This window comes from Nycticebus coucang, chromosome 10 (assembly GCF_027406575.1).
Source record: "Nycticebus coucang isolate mNycCou1 chromosome 10, mNycCou1.pri, whole genome shotgun sequence".
NCBI lineage: Eukaryota > Metazoa > Chordata > Mammalia > Primates > Lorisidae > Nycticebus > Nycticebus coucang.
The window spans coordinates 92,224,401-92,246,586 of record NC_069789.1 but is presented as its reverse complement, the minus strand read 5'-3'; the positions used below and the strand labels follow the sequence as shown (position 1 = coordinate 92,246,586).

At 35.1% G+C, this 22,186-nt stretch overlaps 1 protein-coding gene across 3 annotated transcripts in view; it reads right to left on the bottom strand.

Annotated features, from left to right (window-relative positions):
• NME7 (NME/NM23 family member 7) overlaps window positions 1–22,186 on the bottom strand; it is a 182,861-nt gene that overhangs the window by 70,824 nt on the left and 89,851 nt on the right. For all 3 annotated transcript variants that reach the window (XM_053604197.1, XM_053604198.1, XM_053604199.1), the window contains exons 8-10: window positions 18,002–18,066; window positions 15,049–15,117; window positions 10,265–10,366 (exon numbers count right to left, since the gene is read on the bottom strand). In XM_053604197.1, the coding sequence (XP_053460172.1) occupies window positions 10,265–10,366; window positions 15,049–15,117; window positions 18,002–18,066 (236 nt within the window). The remainder of the gene's footprint in view (window positions 1–10,264; window positions 10,367–15,048; window positions 15,118–18,001; window positions 18,067–22,186) is intronic.

Below are 22,186 nucleotides of genomic sequence, written 5' to 3'. Positions count from 1 at the left end.
CCCGCTTATGTGTGTAGTCTAAAAAAGATGAATCCATCGTAACTGAGACTGAGAGTAAAATAGTAATTTTAGAGCCCGACAGATGGAGGACATGGGGAAATGATGGTCAAAGGATATAAATTTCCATGTGCAAGATAACTAAGTTCTGGGCATCTAATTAGAGCATCATGATAGTTAACAATACTGTATTGAATACTGAAGTTTGCTAAGAGAGTTGTAATATTGTGAAATAAGTGTTTGGTCTTAATTTTGGCATACAATTCTGAAAATCCTTGGAACAGTCATAATGATAACATGCTTTGGTGTATGCTAATATATGCTAATGATTGGTGGCTGATATCCCCTGGGTAGCTTCAGGAAAGACCAAGACATGATTAGAGGATGGGGACTTTCAGCCCTACCTCCTGACCTCTGATGAAAGAAGCTGATGGTTAAGTTGATCACCAGTGGCCAATGATTTAACCAATCATGCCTCTGTAATGAAGCCTCCATTAAAATCTCAAAGGCAGAGTGTGGACAGCTTCTGGACAGCTGAATGCTTGGAGGTTCCCGAAAGGTGGCCACCCAGAGAGAGCACAGATGCTCCTCAACCCTTCTCATAGGGTGCCACATGCATCTCTTCATCTGTATCCTTTGTGGCAACCCTCTTAATAAATCAGTAAACGTAAGCATTTTCCTGAGTTCTGTGAGCTGAACCCAAGGTGGGGGTCCAGGAAAACTCCAATTTATATCCAGTCAGTGAGCTGAAACAGCTTGGAGCTTGCTTCTAGCCTAGGCAATGGGGGGCAGTCATGTGGGACCAAGCCCTCAACCTGCAGGATGATGCTATCTCCATGTAGGCAGTGTCAGAAGGAACTGAATTAGAGGACACCTAGCTGTGGTCTCCTAAAGAATAGCTGCAGAACTGATTGGCTGTTGGTGAGGGGAAAGCCCCACATACTTCTTGATGCCCAGAGATTGATTGATGGTATAAAAACAGAGGGGAAACTGGTTAGGTTTTATTTTCCTACAAAGAGTAGCTCTTAAATGTAATCGCCACACACACAAAAATGTGAAGTGATGGATGTACTGACTAACTTGACTGTGATACTCATTCCACAATATGTTTGTGTTTTAAGTCATCATGTCGCACACCTGAAATCTCTATAACTATCTTTATCAATTATACCTCAATAAAGTTGAAAAAGATAAACCTGTGAGAAATACACATAAGAGAATCAAAACTAAGCAATATTATAACTTGTTCTGACAACAAAACCAAGTGCAACATTCCAATAAACTCAGACCATGGCGAAGGCTTCTATTTTCCTAAGGCCCACTGGAATGTCCTAGATTTGCACTGTCCAACATGGTGGCCACAGTGGCTATGAAGCACTCGATGCATGCCTAGTTTGAATTGAGATGCATTCCAAGTGTAAATCGCATGACAAATTTCAAACAGTACAAAAAAAGAACAAGATTATAAAAATTCCATTAATAATTTTTATATTCAGTACATCTTTATCATATTTTGGATATATGAGGTTAGATAATGAAGTTTGCAAATTTATTCTAGAAAATGTGCTACATCCCTCACTGCTGAATATCACCATGATCACCTTTGAGGTACTCCCCCTGGGAAGCTATGCACCAATGCCAGCACCTAGTCTACCCTTCAAAGCAATCTTGGAACTCTTTTTTCTACAAAGAGTCATTGTTGTACAGGTCTGACAATTAAGTTAGCAAACTCATCCTATAAAAAGTGCTACATTTACCTGGTTGCTAAATATCACTATATTCCACCAGATGGCAAAGGGGAGTACTTTGAAGATGACCCTAGTCATATTAACAATGAGGTAACCCAGCATTTTTTCTAGGATGAGTTCACAAACTTAATTGTCCAACCTCATATTAAGTTAAATTAAATATATTGTTAAAATTAATGTCATTTCTCTTTAGTTACTTTAATTTGACTACTAGAAAATTTCAAATGTATTACATTCTACAGGGTGTCCCAAAGATCACCCATAAAGTTGTCATACAATGGGAAAACAGGAAATGATAGTGAAATGTACCTTTATTTACAAAATATCATTATAAAATTTTACAAAGAAATGGCCAACACATAGAGAATATTTTATAAATAATTTGTACAATTTTGTAATGAATATTTTACAAAATTATGTAATTTAGCTACAATTCCCCATTTTCCCTATGTATGGTGACTTCATGGGGGAACCTTTGGCACACCCTGTTTATGTGGCTTACATTACATCTGTATTAGATAGTACTGACCTAAAACCATCCAACCTGTAAGATTTATTCTGTCTCAGGGAAATTCTGAGCGTTTGTTTTTTTGTTGTTTTTTTTTTTAATGGAACCATATTCTGTTTTGAAAAATCTCACTTGTTTAGTAGGTGACTCTAGACATACTCTTCCATTCATTTGTTCCACCACCAAGAAGTGCTTTCAAGGCCGGTGCAGTGGTTCACGCCTGTAATCCTAGCACCCTAGCCGAGGTGAGTGCATCACCTGAGCTCAAGAGACCAGAGTGAGCAAAAGTGAGACCCCGTCTCTACTAAAAATAGAAAAACTAGCTGGGCACTGTGGCGGGTGCCTGTAGTCCCAAATACTCAGGAGGCTGAGGCAAGAGGATCTCTTGAACCCAAAAGATTGAGGTCACTGTGAGGTATGACACCATGATACTCTACCCAGGGTGACAGACAGAGTTAAGACTCTGTCTCAAAAAAAGAAAAAAAAGTGCTTTCCACATTCCAATTACTCAGCTATAGCTACATTCTAGAAATACTAAGACAAATAAAACACAGTCTTAAGGGAAGTTCAAAGAGTGGATAGATAGTAAATAAAGTTTAAAAACTGTTTTAAAAGCCTTGTGGTGAGTGCCTGAAGTCCCAGCTACTTGGGAGGCTGAGGGAAGATAATCATCTAAGCCCAAGAGTTGGAGGTTGCTGTGAGCTGTGTGACGCCATGGCACTCTACCAAGAGCAATAAAGTGAAACGCTGTCTCTACAAAAAAAAAAAAAAAAAGTTTTAAAAGTTTAGAAAAAAAAAAAAACAGTAAGGTACAAAAGAGGAAGTAGCCACTTAATGTTCAAGGGTGGAATGACCAAGAAATAATTCCCAGATGCTTGAGCAAAGTCTCTGTCAATATAAGAAGCACATAGAAACAGAGAAGCAGGGAGAGAATGAAGAAGGGCCCTAGTTTATTAAGGAAGAACAAACAGTTTGATATTACTGGAGGTTAGAGTGCAAATGTAAAGAGCAGAGGAGAGGCAAAAACCACGCAGCAAGAAATGAGGTTAGAAATAGGAAGAGCTGCATCATGGAGGCTTTTGAGTGGCTTCCTAGGTAAGGTATGCTTTTATCTGTTAACTAAGCGACAGGAAGCCACTGCTGGGTATTATGCTGAGAAAAGTTGTACTTTTCTTTTGTATTAGGAAGAGTGCTGCATCAGGAATGTTAAAGATGTACATCAAAAGAAGGACACTGCAAATCAGAAAATTTAACAGCTAATAGTAACAGTGAGGCTATGCAATAAACTAAGCAGCATTGGGGATGAAGAGACAGATGAGGGTGACTATTCACTTTGCAAAAATATTCAGGTTCCATTAAATAAGATCCTTTGCATTTTAAGTTATGTGATTTACTAAAATGTTTCAGGAACACATTTTTCATGAAACCAGGCATATCTATGTTAGGTTATATTTTGGTTTGTCAGACCCACCAGTCCAAGAATGAATGTGTTCTGCACAATTTTTCAGACAGTTTACCACTTCTTTGGTGACTCTCAGAGTTTCCTAATGGCTCAGAAGGAAAACTGCCAGCCCATTCAACAGTGAAATTCTCTGGGAGGTACAATCAAAACCTCTTCCAGAGACAAATCGGAATGAGTTTTCTGCTTAGGTGGATTTATATTCTGCAGGTGATGGTGTACTGAGTGAATGCACTTCTAATTGTAAATGAATGTGGGATATTTTTTCCACTCTGTGCAGTGGGCCTCCAAAAGTTTTTAATCACCCTTATCAGTGAAATATGTAATTATAACAAAATATTTATATATTTTAATAGATTATAAAACATTCTCTTAATAGTTCCCACTGGATATTTTATTAAAACTTAATCTCTTTCTTACTATTGAATGAAAAGTTTACTATTTCCCCACACCCTAATGAATTGTCTCATGTACTAGTCTCCTCTATGAATACTGGTAGGGAGACAGAAAGAAACTGTATTCATACGTTGTGAGTGTTCCTTCCAACTATGAGAGCATGGAGACACACAATCTGCTAACAGCACAGACATCAATGATGGGCCGATGTCAATCTCAACAGATACAGGAACAAAGTGATCTAATGGGCACTCTTACACTGAACCTTCCTTTGAACCAATTTATAAAATAGTTCTAGATCTAACAAAAAGAATAAAGAAAAAAGTAGGACCCTTTTTGGTAGAAAAAATACACTAAACAATAAGGCAGTAATGTTAAGTATACATAAAAATAGCCAGTCTATTCATTAATTCACCAAGTCTTTATTGCATGATCTGGCAGATCAAGCATTAATTATATTTACACCTACTGTAACTCTGGATCTTTCTTTAGATACAAGAAGGATGAGGCAATAAAGAAATGGATTTCTGAATTATGTTGAGATAATGAAATAGATGAGTAGATTGGAACATCTGCAGTTTAAAGTAAGATTAGCAATTATATCTCCCGCTAGAGCTAGATAGTCTTCAAAGAAAAAGACTATATTTGCTATATTTGATTATTAATACAAACCTAGGAACAGCTAGCATGGCTGGCACAGAATAACCATTCAATACTTATTTGTTAGAAGGGTGGGGAGAAAAGGGGGAATAAGGAAGAGACAAAGGAAATCAATCTAAGGATATCTGAGATCAAAGGGAATGAGATTTTATTGTCCTCAAAGTACAGTTTGACTGTAACTACTATGAAACCACTCATCAAAGGTGTGTGTTCCCTCTTGACATCCTGGATCTGCAGTTAGAAATAGCATATAATTCAGGATCCTGAGACTCAAGAGGAGAATCAGTTCTAATAAGTGTATGCCTCCTCCTTTAAAAGTTCATTAATTTTTAGACTTTGTTATAAAACAAAAAGTATTTTTCTTTTTTTTTTATTAAATCGTAGCTGTGTACATTAATGCATTTAGGGGGTACAATGTGCTGGTTTTATATACAATTTGAAATACTTACAACAAACCGGTTAACATAGCCTTCATGGCACTTTCTTAATTATTGTGCCATGACATTTATACTCTACACTTAGTAGATTTGGTATACATAATACCACAATCTATCAATCCACTCATGTATTGATGGGCACTTGGGTTGTTTCCACATCTTTGCAATTGTGAATTGTGCTGCTATAAACATTTGGATGCACATGTCTTTTTTTCCTTTTGGGTAAATACCTAGTGGTGGGGTTGCTGGATCAAAAGGTAGGTCTACTTTTAGGTCTTTAAGGTATGTCCATACTACTTGTTATAGAGCTTGTACTAGGTTGCAAAACCACCAGCAGTAAATGAGAGGTCCTTTCTTCATCCACACCAGCATCATACTATTCAGCCGTAAGAAAAGATCGTGATCTAGTATTTTTTGTAACAATGTGGATGGAATTATAGACCATTCTTCTAAGCAAAGTATCACAAGAATAGAAAAACAAACACCACATGTACTCAACACTAAATTGGAACTAGTCAATCAACACTTATGTGTATACACAGAAGTAAAACTCGAAGGAAATTAAGTGTGGGGGTAGGTAAATTCACGCCTAACTGGTATAATGCACATATTCTGGGTGAAAGGCACACTTACAACTTTGACTTAAAATGTACAAAAACAATTTATATAACCAAAATGTGTGTACCCTTGTAATACTGTAAAATTAAAAAAAATTAAAAATTTATAAATAAAGTCCATTAAAGCCAAAAAGGTATTTTTCTTATTATAAAAGTAATACACTTTAATAAAAATGTGTAAAATACAGACAGTAGAACTAAAATATTGTCATAATTCTGTCTCCCAAAGACAACCATTAACATTTTACATGTTAAATTAGTTCCAAATTTTAAAATTCCTGCAATGTGACTTCTATAATGCCCTAAGTGGCTCATAAACAACTAAAATGGAAAAAACAAAAAAACAAAAAAAAAAACAACCCACAGTGGAATAATTCCAACCATGCTTAATGAGGAAAGACTTGGAGCTCTGAAAGAGTTTCCAAATTGAGCTCTCATGAGATTATAAGCTCCTTAAGGAAAGTTAACTTGTTCTAGGCATCTTTATTATGCTCTAGCCATAGGACCTAGCAGTGAGCCTTTCACATACTATTTACTCATAAATGTTCATTAAGTATGAATAAGTACCAAGCAAAAAGTCAATCTTTCTTTTCAGAATTCTTCCTTCTATGATCACTTATCTGGTCACTCCCCAGTTCCTCCCCAATGACCTCATCCTCCGTTCTTGCTTCTTGCTGCAGCCCCAAAGGGATGCTGTTTGAGACATCCATAACTTTAACCATATCATTTGCCACCTTCTTCACTAAGCTAAGTTCTACTCATTCCTCACAATTTAGCTCAAATATCATGCTCTTCAAGAAGTCTCCCTTGACCCTTGTCACCTATCTTAGTCTGTTTTCTATTGTTATAACTGACTACCTGAAACCGGGTATATTATAAATAAAATAAATTTATTTCTTAAGTTCTAGAGGGAGGGAAGTCTAAGAGCATGGCACTAGCATTTGGTGAGGGCCTTCTTATTTCATGATGGAGGGCATCACACAGCAAGAGGGCAAGAGCATGCCTATCAGCTCAGGTTTGTTTTTCTATTCTTGTGATACTTTGAGGGGATACTTTGTTTCCCCTTGCTAGAAAACTACTAGTTCTAAGGCCAGGCACAGTGGCTTACACCTATAATCCCAATACCAGCCTGAGCAAGAGAGAGATCCCATAGCTAAAAAATAGCCAGCCGGGCACTGTGGAAGGGGCCTATAGTCCCAGCTATTGAGGAAGCTGAGGCAAGAGGATTGCTTGAGCCCAAGAGTTTGAGGTTACTGTGAGCTATGATGTCGGGCACTCTACTGAGGGTGACAAAGTGAGACTATGTCTCAACAAAAAAAAAAAAAAAAAAAAAAAAGAAAGCTACTAGTTTTTATATGTATACCATGGACTACTATTCAGCCATTAAAAAGGATGGAGACTTTACATCTTTTGTATTAACCTGGAGGAAGTGGAACACATTCTTCTTACTAAAGCATCACAAGACTAGAGGAATAAGAATCCAATGTACTCAATACCAACATGAAGCCAGTAGGCAATCTAATACATGCCCATAAACTCAAACAATTCAAGGTAGGGGGGAGCAGGAGAACAAAAGAGTGGGGAGAGGAGAAGAGGGAGAGGAAAGGGTGTGCTCCCACCTAATAGGCACAATGTTATGGGGTATGGCACACCTCTTGGAGGCAGGAACACAATTATAAGAGGGACTCTACCTAAAAAATGCAAACATTGTAACCTAATTCTTTGTAACCTCAAATTAACCTGGAACAAAAAAAAAAAAAAGAAAAGAAAAGAAAGCCACTGGTTCCACCATGGGGACCCCACCCTGATGACCGTATCTAATCCTAATTACCTCCAAAAGACCTCACTTCCAAATAGCATCAACATACAAATTTGGAGAACACTTAAAACCATAGTGTCACTCATCTTCAGCCTAAGGTATATAATTCTGGGTTTCCATAGTACCTGACAATATTTAACAAAGCAATTGCCGTAGTACATGGAAATTAGCCACCTAATAGTTGTCCATTTATAGACTACAAACCCTTCGAGGCTTCTACCTTTATAGTCACAAATACTTTCAAAGGCTCAATGAATATTTATTTACTTATTTATTTTTCAGAGACAGTCTCACTTGGTCACCCTTGGTAGAGTGCTGTGGCATGTTAGCTCACAGCAACCTCCACCTCCTGGGTTCAGGCGCCACAATGACTGGCTATTTTTTAGAGACACGGTCTTGCTCTGGCTCAGGCTGGTCTCGAACCTGTGAGCTCAGGCAATCCACCCACCTCAGCCTCACAAGTGCTAGGTTTACAGGCGTGAGCCACTGCGCCCGGCCCTCAATGAATATTTATTAAATCTATTAAATAAATGATAGAACAAACCTACCTCATTCCTTTTTTGCTCTAGTTTTGCTCTAGTTTTTTATCTCTTGAATTTACTCCTGCTTGGTCAGCTGATTGTTCACATTTTTAATCAGCTTTATACTTAAAAAAAAGGACAAAAATTCTTCTTGGCCATCAAACAAAAATCAGAAACTTAAAATGTCAAAAATGGCAAAAACTGACTTCAACCTACTCTAGCTGGAAAGTATCCCTTCATAAATTCTTGTGATTGATGTTCAGTAAACACTCAGCATCATACCACTGTCTCCCAGTGTCCTCTCCAACATAATCACATTGTCATCATTACTCTTACATGCCTCATGTGGTATTTATATCTATTCTTCTTTCTCCCTGAACAGATATAAAGGAGGTTCTGTTGACTTTCTCTGTTGATGTCACCAGCGATGCTCCTTTCTATGTATAGCCTCTCCACCTTTAATCTCTTCCAATTTAGTTTGCCCCAGACTGGTTGCATTAATGAAATAATTTGGTATAGTCAAAATTAAGCAACATACAGAGAATTTCTATTGCTTGGTAGGTAAGATTCAAATTATACAGAATCTACAATTCTTTTCCTAGCTAATCCATTCCATATCGATCTCTACCAGCATTCTCCAACATATTTCCTCTATTTAAAACAACATTATTTCTTGTGCTTCAAGGTATGCATTTTCCATTGTAGCCAAGGAAACATTTTTTTCTGTACTCCATAGTAAATTTGAAAATCCCTTCCCTGTTGTCTTTGTACACGTTAGAGATTTTCCTATTCTTGTTGTGCCCTGATTCATCTTTCAAATCCTTCTTTTAAATCTCTGAATTTCCTTAATTACCTTCAGATCATATTATTGCTCCTTTATTATATAATCCTTCAACATTTGGATTTTGTCCAAAATAACAATATTTTGATTCTCATTTGTATGTTGTTCTGTAAGTGTTCTAAAAAATCTTCAAGCATGTACTCTTAGATGACTGACAACAGGTGTATTGTTATCCTCTACTGGGCTAAATTTCACAAAAGATGATCTTTTTTTTTTTAAGAGACAGAGTCTCACTTTATTGCCCTCGGTAGAGTGCCATGCTGTCAGAGGTCATGGCAATCGCCAGCTCCTGGGCTTAGGCAGTTCTCTTGTCTCAGCCTCCTGAGTAGCTGGGACTATTGGCACCCGCCACAATGCCTGGCTATTTTTTGTTGCTGTATGGCCAGGGCCGGGTTCCAACCTGTCACCCTCAGTATATGGGGCTGGTGCCCTACCCACTGAGCCATAGGCGCCACCCCACAAAAGATAATTTCTTGTTTTGTTCTGCTTTTGGCCAGGGCTGGGTTTGGACCCGCCACTTCCAGCATATGGGGCCAACGCCCTACTCCTTTGAGCCACAGGTGTTGCCCAAAATAATTTCTTAATAGATGCTGTTGACTCACTGTCTTGCATCTAAGGGTTCTCAATAAATGCTCTGAAACAAAGTGAATTAGATAGTTATTTTCAATAAACTATTCTCAAGAGAGGGTAAAACAAAGGAACCAGTAAATTTAGGGTTTAAAATCAATAATATTTCCCATAATCCCACTAGGCTTCTAACATTTGCATTATAGCCTTATCATATGTATTCTCATGGTCCTTCTATTTTTCAATGCCCCCACCTTTACTCTCTCTCTCTCTCACAACACACACACACACATCCACCACCAAATGTTCAGGAGAAGAAGCAAATTGAAAACACTAGAGAATATCAAGTTTCATATAAGTCTCACTACTCATATTTACTTACGTATTGATATGATGTCACCATATTAGTATTCTTCACACTTACAGTGTTATTTATAGAGCCTATGTCAAAGATAAAGTCTTAGATAATTTCTATTATAAAATTCGCAAAATTTACTTACCTAAATAATTTAGCAAGAAGAAATAATAAAAGAAAATTCCACAGTAAATGTTTTTGCCCATTTTGAGTAAAAATTTTTGCATATTATATTCACTTTTATATTTTTTTAAAGAACAACCTAAAAACGTTGAACCTGTTAAAATATTTAGTTAATAGATCATACAAACTAGATTAATAGTTTAAACAATAACTTACAGGATCGGCAGGTCCACAGAATTCTCGAAATGTTTTTGTAAGATTATTCTGTTGAATCTCCATTGCTACACAAGGGCCAGAATACATTTCTGTTACCATCTCCTGTAATATGTATTATAAAACAAACAAAATAATTTAATAAACTTTTACCTCTTCTCTCTTCAATATACAACTATTCCACTAATCTTATTAAAGTCATCTCCAGTGTCTTTCCCATCTGTATCCCAAATACCAAACTGTTTACAAATTCTGTCCATTTTCCATGAAAAAATATGTTTTAGATATAGTCTCTCATCTCTACCACTATTTTTTAATGTAATGTTTTACCATCCTACAATTCCATTATTTAAATTATTTTCTAACATGTCTTCTTCTCAAAGGCCTCTCCTTGAATACGGTACAGTCAAAATAACATTCTTAAGAATATAAATTTTGAAGTTTTTCTCCTGAAGAACATATTAAGGTTATAACATATATTCTAGCAATAAGGAATAACAGGGGCAAGATTTATTCTCCCATATTAAACATTTAAAACTACACAAAAATATAGGAAATTGCATCTTTCATACACTGGATGATTAGGCAGAATAGGACTATAACCAGTAAGAGAAGGGAAACCAAAGAGATGAATTGTATAAATGTTCTATCTTATTGCCTACAGGCAGTTTCCAGAATATTCCAGAGCAGTTTCCAGACCAGGTGGATGAAACACAACAAAGCTAGCCATTCTCAATCAGTTGGAAAGACAAAGACTGGAGTTCAAGGTGGCCAATATCACTAGAATTTTCAGGGCAGAATACTGGAGGGATGAGGGGACCTATACAAAAGTAAGCTACAGGATCTACAAAGACGTTCATATGAATCTGTGGTAAATATAAAGAGTCTACAGTAAATATAAAGGAAACTACCTGAGCCCAGGGAAAGAATCACCAGAAAGCAGTAAATCAAATACTCACAGAGAAAACACAAGGCTGGGAAGAGTTTGTACTTCTACAGCCAGAGTGAAAAGCACTCATATGATACAAGAAACATTAAGTAGAGTCCTCAGTCCAACTTCATAGAAGTTGACCTAGATTAGCCTTAGATTATGAGCTGCTCTGTACCCATCCTACAAAGGTTAAAATTAAACCACAAAAAGATCCCAAGTAAGTAAGTGCCAGAACAAAGTCAAGCACTCTTTAAAGGAATACAACAAAATCCACCATATAACACTGTAAACTTCATAATATCCAGCATTTAATAAAATAATTACCAGGCATGCAAAGCAGTAGAAAAATATGAACCATCAACAGAAGAAAACTCAGTATAAATACACATAAATGCAGTAATAACAGAGATAAAATAATTAACATAAGAATTTTAAAACAACTATCGTAAATAAGCTCCACATGTTCAAATCACAGAAAGAAATATGGACATGATGAGGAGAAAATACAAGATATTAAAAAGACCCAAATGGAAATTCTAGAGATGAAAACTAAGATGTCTAAATTGAAAAATGCCCTGGACGCAGTGTATATGGGGTAATACAATAAGACACTGTAGAATAAGAATGAACTTCAAGATATGCAGTAGAAACTATTCCAAAGTAAGCACTGAGAGAAAAAACAATGATGAAAAATAAAAAAGACCTGTAGGACACTCTTAAGTTGTCTATTATATGTGTAGTTAGAGTCCCAGAAGAGAAAAGGTGATGAACAGAAAAGAAAATTTTAAGATATAATTGTTAAAAATTTTTCAAATTTATTGAAACGTATAAACCTACAGATCCAACAAAAACCAAGGAAAATAAATGGGAAGAAAAGTACAATAGGGCTCATCATGATCAAACTAGCATAAAACAAAACCAAAAATCCTTACAAACAGCCAGGACAATAAAAAGGCACATTACATGACAGCATAATAAAAATAAAGATGACAACAATGATGACAAAAAGAAAAAAATATCTTTTAATCTAGAATTCTATACTCCAGTGACACAGTAATTTTCAAAAATTAAGAAAAAATAAATGCTATTTTAAACAAACAAGACCTGAGAGAATTCAGCATCAGAGGCTGTATAGCATAAGAAATCTTAAAGGATGTTCTTTAGACAGAAGAAAAAAAATACTAGACAAAAATATGGGATCTACACGAAACAAGAATAGACATAAGAATAAACTGCAATTTTATTTTTAGTTGCTTTGAAAGATAATTTATTGTTTAAAGTGAAAATATTGACAGTAAACTGTAGGGCTTATAACATATATGGAAGTAAAATGTACGAAAACAGCACCACATAGAATAGTTTGAAAAGAAGATTTTTATTAGGTGGTATAATTTAAAAAACTGATCCAAAAAAGTGCCTCTCACATTTCTAGAACTCTCAGTAAATCTTTTCTTCTCTCCCTTGAATTAGGATCAAGGCTGGTGTGGGATATGCTTCCATGAGGGTCTTTATCTTATTCGTGGGTCACTATGAAAGTTTTGAGGTACACAAAAATCAAGAAACATGAAATTCACATGGAGGTAAAATCCACATGAAGCACTCCGAGCAATAGTGATTAGCCAAACAAGTTGAAGCTTGCACTGGTGAATCAGAAAGGACACTGTCAACTATGTTTCTTAGACATGAAATCATGGACCATAACAGTCTGTCTTAAAACTTTCATAGTGACCCACACATATAATTAAACTATAATATAACTTAAGGTAGTTGCCTTTAACTATATTTTTTAAAAGCCAAAATGAACAAATAAAAGGAGGATAAAATAAAAAAGATTTAAAACAATGGAAAAAGGTTGTCACTGGTCGAATAAATAATTTTAAGATAAGAATACATTTTAAAATCTCTTCCATTTAAGAAGAGAATGGCCATAACTCTAATTGAAGAATTTGATAAGATTAAACTTTGATAAGCTACCAAAACAAGCAAACAAACAAAAAACCCCACTCTGGTCTTTCTAAAGAAGGGTAGACAACAATCAGGTGCCAGACCCAAAATAAAATACTTAATAATTGGCTTTTATTATATAGGGCTAACTATGAGAAAAGCTCTTAAACTAGAGCATTTTTCCTTTTTTAAGACAGGCTTAAGGCAAAGGGCATAGGAAAGTGAGGAGGAGAAAGGGGTGGCCCTGTAGTGCAAAGGAGTAAGGTGCCAGCCCCATATGCCAGAGGTGGTGGGTTCAAACCCAGCCCTGGCCAAAAACTGCAAAAAGAAAGAAAAGAAAAGTGAGGAGAAAGAAATCCAGAATCATTGTCATGAATAGTAAAACTTAGTTCCATAGTTTTTGAAAAGCCAAAACACCTTGGGTGTTAGGCAATGTACCCGCACAAACATATTTAAAATAATTTGATAAAGAGGCAGAAAAGGAAACTAATTTGTATTAAATATCTACTGTATGCTACATTAAGGAACAAGATTTGGCTTATTTGAATATAGTCAGTTGTTTTCAAAAACACATTTCATTAACTTTTGTACAGATCCCTTTAAGTCATTATACCTTCAGTATCAATCACACTTTTAGCTAATTTCATCTACATTTGCCTCATTAAGGGAGATATTAAGTGCTGCTGTGGAATGATACTATACTGTTAAGAACTACTTTTTTCCTATTTTTAGAGAAATGGAGTCTTGCTATGTTGCTCAGATTGGTTTTGAACTCTTGGTCTCAAGCAATCTTCCCACCCTAGACTCCTAAAGTGCTAGGATTACAGGCATGAACCAGGGCACCTGGCCAAAAACTATGCACTTTTAACTTTTAGAAAGCTTTACAGCATTTTGGACAGTGTTCTCTCTACTCTGAGTATATTGTAAACTGAGACTATTAGAAAATGTCTAACTATGTCAATATCTCAGCAAGGTTTGTTATTATAGATACCTTTTTTCTTTTTCCTTTTTTAAAATCCCTTCTTTTAAAATATTATTAATATTTTTGTTTCACAAATGAAATAATATTATATTTTCCATGGGCCCTTAGGAGTAAAAATGCCCCAGTCACTGGACGTGATCATCTGGTGACTAGCAAAAAGAATACTGTAAGGAATACCTTCATGCTTGTCAGTTACACTGAGATCCTCAAGATTTGACATATACAAATTGTTTTCAGTACTGTCAAAGGAAAAAGTAACAATATATAGCTTAAAGAACTCAATTGGCTTTATTCATGATTCTACAATCAGGCAACATTCCATAAAATATAGTAAGTATTCCAATAAGCTGAGCAGAGGGGGTAGGTTTTATAGACAGAAAAGGGCTGTCAAAAGGAAAAACAGAATAAAAAATGAATTGGTTATTTAAAAGTTGCTTTTGGAGGGACGGGGGGGGGGACTTGGTGTGTGTCACACTTTATGGGGGCAAGACATGATTGCAAGAGGGACTTTACCTAACAATTGCAATCAGTGTAACCTGGCTTATTGTACCCTCAATGAATCCCCAACAATAAAAAAAAAAAAAAAAGTTGCTTTCCTTATAAGGCTACAACAGAAAAACAGAACAAGAGAAAAATAACTAATTAGTTAACATCAGGTTATTCCACGCAATTTGTTTTAAGGATTAAAGGCAGAGGGAACTTCACTGAAACGTACCTGTATAGGAAATTTAGCTGTTATCTCTCTCTCCAGATTTCTCAGCAGAAAGTCAGATAACAACTTGTTTTCAGTCTGGTGACATGGAATTTTAGTGGTGACTTCATTTTGATTTTTAGTCTGATCTCCTGTAACTTAGTACAGGGCTTAATCTAAAACAATGGCCTCCTATGATTTTTATTTTAACAGGTATTTTACCTTGTTTTCATACTTACATTATACTCAGATATTACTCCTTTATACACTTCATAGAACTCTTCCACATTAACCCGATCCATGTTGAACTATATTAAGAAATAAAGTAAAACAAAACCGTAAGCCAACTAACAAAAGAAAAACAAGTGAATCACACTTGGTTCTCAATATTGATGATTTCTTGGATATATTTTCTTTTTTTTTTTGGCCAGGGCTGGGTTTGAACCTGCCACCTTTGGCATACGGGACCGGCACTCTACCCCTTTGAGCCACAGGCGCCGCCCTGGATATATTTTCTTTAAAATGTAACCTATGATAAATTACTCTTTGAAGAAAATATGTTATTAAAGATCAAAAATACTGGATAACATTTGTTGAGTACTTAATGTGTCAAGCATCGTTGTAAGTTCTACACATAACATCATCTCATTTAACCTTCACACCAACCCTACCACAAAGGTAGTATTAATAGTTCCAATTCACAGATGAGGCTACTAGGACTCAGAGACATTCTATAACCTCCCCAAACCAACATTCTGCTCAAAGCAGTGTGATCCCATTAATCAGGCTCTTAACTACTACACTATACCTCTCCCTGAATAAAACCTCATTCCAAAAAAAAAAAAAAAAAAAGACTTACATGCATTGTCAACTGTTTTATCCATAGATTTATTGACACAAGAAATAAAAGTATTCCAGACTTTTAAAGGAGGCATAAAAAAATTTTTTTTTCCTCCCAAGTCATTAGAAAAATCCCTGTTCAGTCTGATTCATAACAAACACTTGCACAAGTTCTCTGGACTTCATAGAGAATTGTAAGGGTATGCTTACAAAATAAGCCTAGAAGAACTCAATCTTATCAATGCTGAATTTAAATTTAGTTAAGTTCTAGGCTTTCAAAAACTAAGACCTTCATTTTCATTTTATTTTATTTTTGACACAGATTGTCACTTTGCTGCCCTGTTAGAGTGATGTGATGTTATAGTTCACAGCAACCTCAAACTCTCGGGCTCAAGTGATCCTCTTCCTTCAGCCTCCCAAGCAGGTGGGAGTACAGGCACTTACTACAATGTCCAGCTATTTTTAGAGATGAGGTCTTGCTCTAAGACCTTCATTTTTAAAATAAATAGCCTCAGAATTTCTGATTTTATTTTAACCCCTATTCTGCTTCTTTATTATTGCCAAGATTGAAGATCACTGAGAAATTTCTGCTCATACAGAAAATAATTCAATTTGGGAGAATTTATCTTTACAGGCAACATTTCTACTATAGGGGAAGAATTCTGTTTGATTTCTGTGTTTAATTCTACATTCACAGAACTTTAGATATTAATGCAATAAAATATTAACAGAGATATAATCTATGAAATACTTAGCAATTTGAGCTGGAAATGGTTATTTCACGTAATCTGCAGAATAACCCATTTCAGCAAATAATAAAGTTCTCATTGCCTCGATAAGAAAACCGTGAATAAGAATGTTTGACATTTGACCAAGGTCACATGCTAGAAAGCAGCTGACCCTGATTCAGAAACAGATCTTTCTGACTCTAAAAGTTGACCATGTTATACTACCATTGCTCACCTATAGATTCAATTAATAATATTTTTATTATTTTTTTCTCACTGAGTACCAACTATAGCCAATCATTGTGTTAGGTTACAGGCCTAGAGTTAAGTTAATGTTCAAAAATAACATTTTCACAGTTATTATTTTTTAAGTAGGCTTAGGTACCATTCTATGATTTCAATAAAACATTACCAAGCTAACATTTTTAGAAAGTTTTGGCTAATATTTTTTTATAATCTTAGCTAAGATTCTTCAAATACCAATTTTCTTATCAGTCTGTAAGTTTTGGTTGATGACTTTGTAAACTGGTTGATATTTTTAACTTTTTCTTTGGCTTATTGGCACAAACTAGGCAGAAACCCATTTTTTTTTTTTTTTTTTTGGAGATAAGAGTTTCACTATGTTGGCCTCAGTAGAGTGCCATGGTGTCACAGCTCAAAGCAACTTTAAGCTCTTGGGCTTAAGCAGTTCTCTTGCCTCAGCCTCCCCAAGTAGCTGGGACTACAGGCGCCTGCCACAACACCTGGCTATTTTTTTTTGTTGTGGTTGCCATTGTTGTTTAGCAGGCCCGGGCCGGGTTCGAAACTGCCAGCCCAGGTGTATGTGGCCAGTGCCCTAACCATTGAGCTATGGGTGCCAAGCCAAGAAAGAAACCCAGTTTGTGATGTGACCCCTGATTTGGGTGATCCTAACCTTTTATAGAAATAAAAAGCAGTTTCATTTCAGAAAAAGAGGATATAAATAATATTGGTAAGAAAATTATCAGCTTCAAAATGGGTATTTTGGTATTTCACTATCAAAAAAGCAAAACTTGATGGGCTGCAAACATTGTCAAAACCAAATTGTTTATCTGATTCATACAATAATTTGCTACCCGATTTCTTCCTAGATATGTATAAGTACAGCAATTCTGAACAAATGTGGGCTCTGGAGGTCCAGTGGCACAAGTGCCAACAGAGGTGCTGAAATACACTAACTTCAAAGAATGTGCTGAGGAAAAGTCCAAAAAATACTGGTCAGAGATGACATCTGAAGTGATTCTCTTCCTTCATTATCTACTTAGGAATCCAGAAGACAGAGAAAGGACTATGCACTTTGATTCTACTTTTTATTTAAAAGAAGATACTTTGGGGGGTCCTTATTTATTTTGCAACTAAAGTTCAAAGAATTGTATGAACTTACTTCATAAGCTTTTTAGGGATATCGTTTGAATATTAATTTTCTCAGTATAAGATTACATTGGTACAATCATTTCAAAAAACACTTTTGTATTATAAGAATTTTATTGAATTCAGTAAATATATTTTATCTTTAATATGCTGCATAGAGAACATTTGATGTAAAATATGTTAAAGCTTATTTTTTAAAAAATTCCCCAATATATTATGGCTCATTGTGACCTACCATCTGCATAGCTGAGACTTCAAAACCTGCATCTCGAATAGCCATCAGGATCTTCCCTAATAGTCCTGAAAATGAAGAACAAATAGGAGCAAAAAGGTAGGCCTTTTAGTTTTTTAGAAATGAAATTTTTTCACATAAAAGTACTTTTTTATATTCTATTTGAAGAAAACACATATTTTTGCAAAAGAAACAAAATCCCTAATACTGAGCATTACATTTATCATTTGATTCCTTCCATAAGTACCTCAAGAATATCAAAAATAGTCCTGTGGTTTATAAACCCAAGTAAAGGTGATAAATGAACCTAGACAATTGAAAGATTTCTACATTTTAAATGAAGTAATACAATAGTAACTCTAAGTAGACTGTAAAAATTGAGGATATATTTTTTATTTCTTAGAATAGTGATTATTACTTGGGGACTTGTGAGAAATACAAATTCATAGGACCAACCTAGACACACTAAATTACAAACTCAGGGAGTAGAGCGCCAAAATTATTGCTTTGACAAGACTTCCAGGTAACTCTGTCATGTACTACAGTTTGAGAACCACAAGAAAGGAAAAGATAATAGTCAATAAAAAAAAAGAAGAGGAATTAAAAACAAATATAAAATAGTATACTTAAAACTAATCCCAATTACATTAAATGCTAGTGGACTAAAAATTCCCATTAAAAAGCAGCAATTTAGGGTGGCACCTGTGGCTCGAAGGAGTAGGGCGGCAGCCCCATATGCCAGAGGTGGTGGGTTCAAACCCAGCCCTGGCCAAGACATAAATAAATAAATGAATAAATAAAAGCAACAATTTTAGATACCTTAATAAGAACCAATTATATACTATATATAAGAAACCAACTTTAAACATAAAGACACAGGTAGAATGAAAGAAAATGGGTAGAAAAAAGGTATGCCATATAAACAATAAGTAAACGACAGTGGGAGTCATTACATAAATTTCAGATAAAGTAGAATTTGTAAGAGAATATTTCCAGAGGTAAATGTCCAGTACTTTATACAGAGAGTATTTTGTACAGAGAGCAGGAGAAGAATAAATGTTCTTGGCAAAAGGAGCATTAAGCAAAGGTGCAGAAGTGTAAAACACCATAGTTCTCTTTGAATGAAAGTAATTTCCATATCACCGGATAACAGAGTAAAGAGGAAAAGGACAAAAGAGAAGGTAGGAGAAGTGGTAGGAGCCCTGATACCCATATATTGAGGTTTAGATTTTATCCTACAGACCACAAGTTCAGTTCTCAAATTTTATAGTGTCATGGACCCTTTACCTCTTAGAACTTACTAAAGACTCTAGATAACTTTTATTTATACAGGTTATATCTATCAATATTTATATTATATACTTAAAACTTTTAAAAAATTACATATAATAAAAATCCTTTGAATATTAATTTAACCTTTTTGTGAGAAAAAAGGCCAATGTTTTTTAGTGAGAAGAGTGACATTGTTTTACATTTTTAGAATCTCTTTAATGTCTGATTCAATGGGAGGCAGCCGGATTCTCACATCCATTTCAGCTTTCAATCTATTACAATACATTGTTTTGGTTGAAGTATTTTTAGTTTAAAAATAGAGGAGTTTTTTCTTTGAGACAGAGTCTCACTCCGTTGTCCAGGCTAGCTGATGCCATATCAGCTTAGCTCATAGCAACCTCAAATTCCTGGGTCCAAGCAATCCTCTTTCCTCAGCTTCCCAAGTAGCTGGGACTACAGGTGTCCACCACAATAGTTGGTTAACTTTTCTAGTTTTAGTAGAAAACGAAGTCTCGTTCTTGCTCAGGCTGGTCTCAAATTCCTGAGCTCAATGAATCTTCCTGCCTTGATGTCCTAGAGAGCAAGGATTATAGGCATGATCCACAGTGCCCAGCCAATGATGGAGTATTTTAATAGCTTTGTAAAATAAGCCTTATTTACTTGACAAATAGCTATGTGTCAGAATAGCCTTTCATAGGCAAAATTGGAAATTATAGTTAAAAGTGTGTTTATTTACAAAATATTCATTACAAAATTTTACAAAGAGGTGGCCACACATAGAGAATATTTCATAAACACTTTGTAAAATTTTGTAATGAGTATTTTGTAAATAAAGGTACATTTAGCTACAATTTCCCATTTTCCCTATGAATGGTGACTTTAGGGGTGATTTGAGGAATAACTGTGTTATACAATGTATTGGGAAACTGTCAAGCTCAAGGTGGTAAATATATACTCCAAGATTCTAATCTTTATTTTAATTTGCAATTTATCTTAATTTCTTTGTTTTTTGCAGAGGTACTAAAAATAGTTACAGCTTACGTTATGCCTAATAGTGAAAGACTGAATTCCCTCTATGCAGGAGGAACAAGGAAAGAATGTCCATTCTCATTGCTGTTATTCAATATAGTACTAGCAGTTCAAGTCAAGGGAAGAAAAAAAGAAAAGCATACAGATCAGCAAGGCAGAACTATAACTGTCTATATTTGTATATGACATGATTGTCCATATAGAAAATCCCAAATAATCTACAAAAGAAAGATTCTAGAACTAATAATTGTCTCAGCAAAGTTGCAGGATATAAGATAAATGTGCTAAAATCAGTTGTTTTTCTATATATTAACAAATAATACATATCTGAACACTGAAATTAAAAATACAATTCTATTTATAACTGCTCAAAAAGAAAAAATGTTAGGTGTAAATCTAACGAACATGTATATGAAAACTACAAAATTCTAGATGAAAGATACAAAGAAATGGAGAGTCATTTGGTATTGATGATTTGGAAGATTTAGTATAGTAAAGATGTCAATTCTCCTAAAACTGATAAATAAGTTTAGCACAATTTCTATCAAATCCCAGTAATATTTTTTTGTACACATAGATAAGGTTATTCTACAATTATTTAGAAAGGTAAAGAAACTAAAATGGCTGATACAGTTTTGAAAATAATAAAACTGGGACTCACTCTATCCAATTTCATGATTTATTTATACAGCTACAGTAACCAAAAGACTGTACAGTATTATCAGTGGCAGACATATAGACAAAGGAACAGAAAACACCAAAATGAACCCACACAAATATGCCCAACTGATTTTTTACAAAGGTCAAAAGCAATTTAATGGAGGAAAGATAAACCTTTCAATAAACTCAGTAACATGCAAGTTAGGAAATATAGTCTCCAACAAGAGTTACTTCCCAGAAGCAAGTCTATACCATAGAAGGATAACACAAACTTCATGGGAGCAGCTCATTTTCTCTCATTGATTGACAGATAGATAGACAGACAGATAGACATAGAATGGGCTAGTCACACATTATTTCATGTAATCCTTACAACAGCCCTGCTATGAACTAAATGTTTGTGTCCCTCTGAAATTCTTATGTTGAGATACTAATCCCCAATGTAATGGTATCAGGAGGTAGGGCCTTTGGTGGGTGTGATTAGATCATGAGAGTGGAACCCTCATGAACAGAATTAGTACTCTCACTAAGGAAAACACCAAAGAGCTCTTTTGCCCCTTCTATCATGCAAAGACACAGGGCAAAAGAGCCATCAACGAGAAACAGGCCCTCGCCATACATCAAACCTACCAATACCTTGACTTTGGACTTCCCAGAATGCAGAACTGTGAGAAATATTTGTTGATTAACACACCCAATCTATACTATCTTGGTTATAACAGCCCAAATGGCCTAAGGCCATCCCATCCCTATGTGGAAGGTACTATTATAATCTTCACTTTATAGATGTTTAGCATCTATGCTCAAGGACTAAACAACATATCCTAATAGCAAGTAAGTGATAGAAGTGAATTTTAAACCCACTTCTGCTTGCCCCAACATTTTATTATGTTATAGCATAATAAAATAAATAATGAGCATATGTAATTGGCTTATACACATCATTCAGTTGGATAATTTATGTACATACAAAAGTATTCATATATCTATGTGAGATAATATATACACACACACACATATATATACTCATGAAACTTATCTGTTTTGATCTTGTAGATATATACTATAAAATCCATAATAGAGATGAATATAAAATGAATATTTAGTAAATTCTGAATTTCTAAATTCAGATCATCATATAATTTGATTTATTGATTTTTCAGACTTCAAGATTTTCTTTCTTCTTACCATGTTAATGCTTATCAAACTTGACAGAAAAGAGGAAAA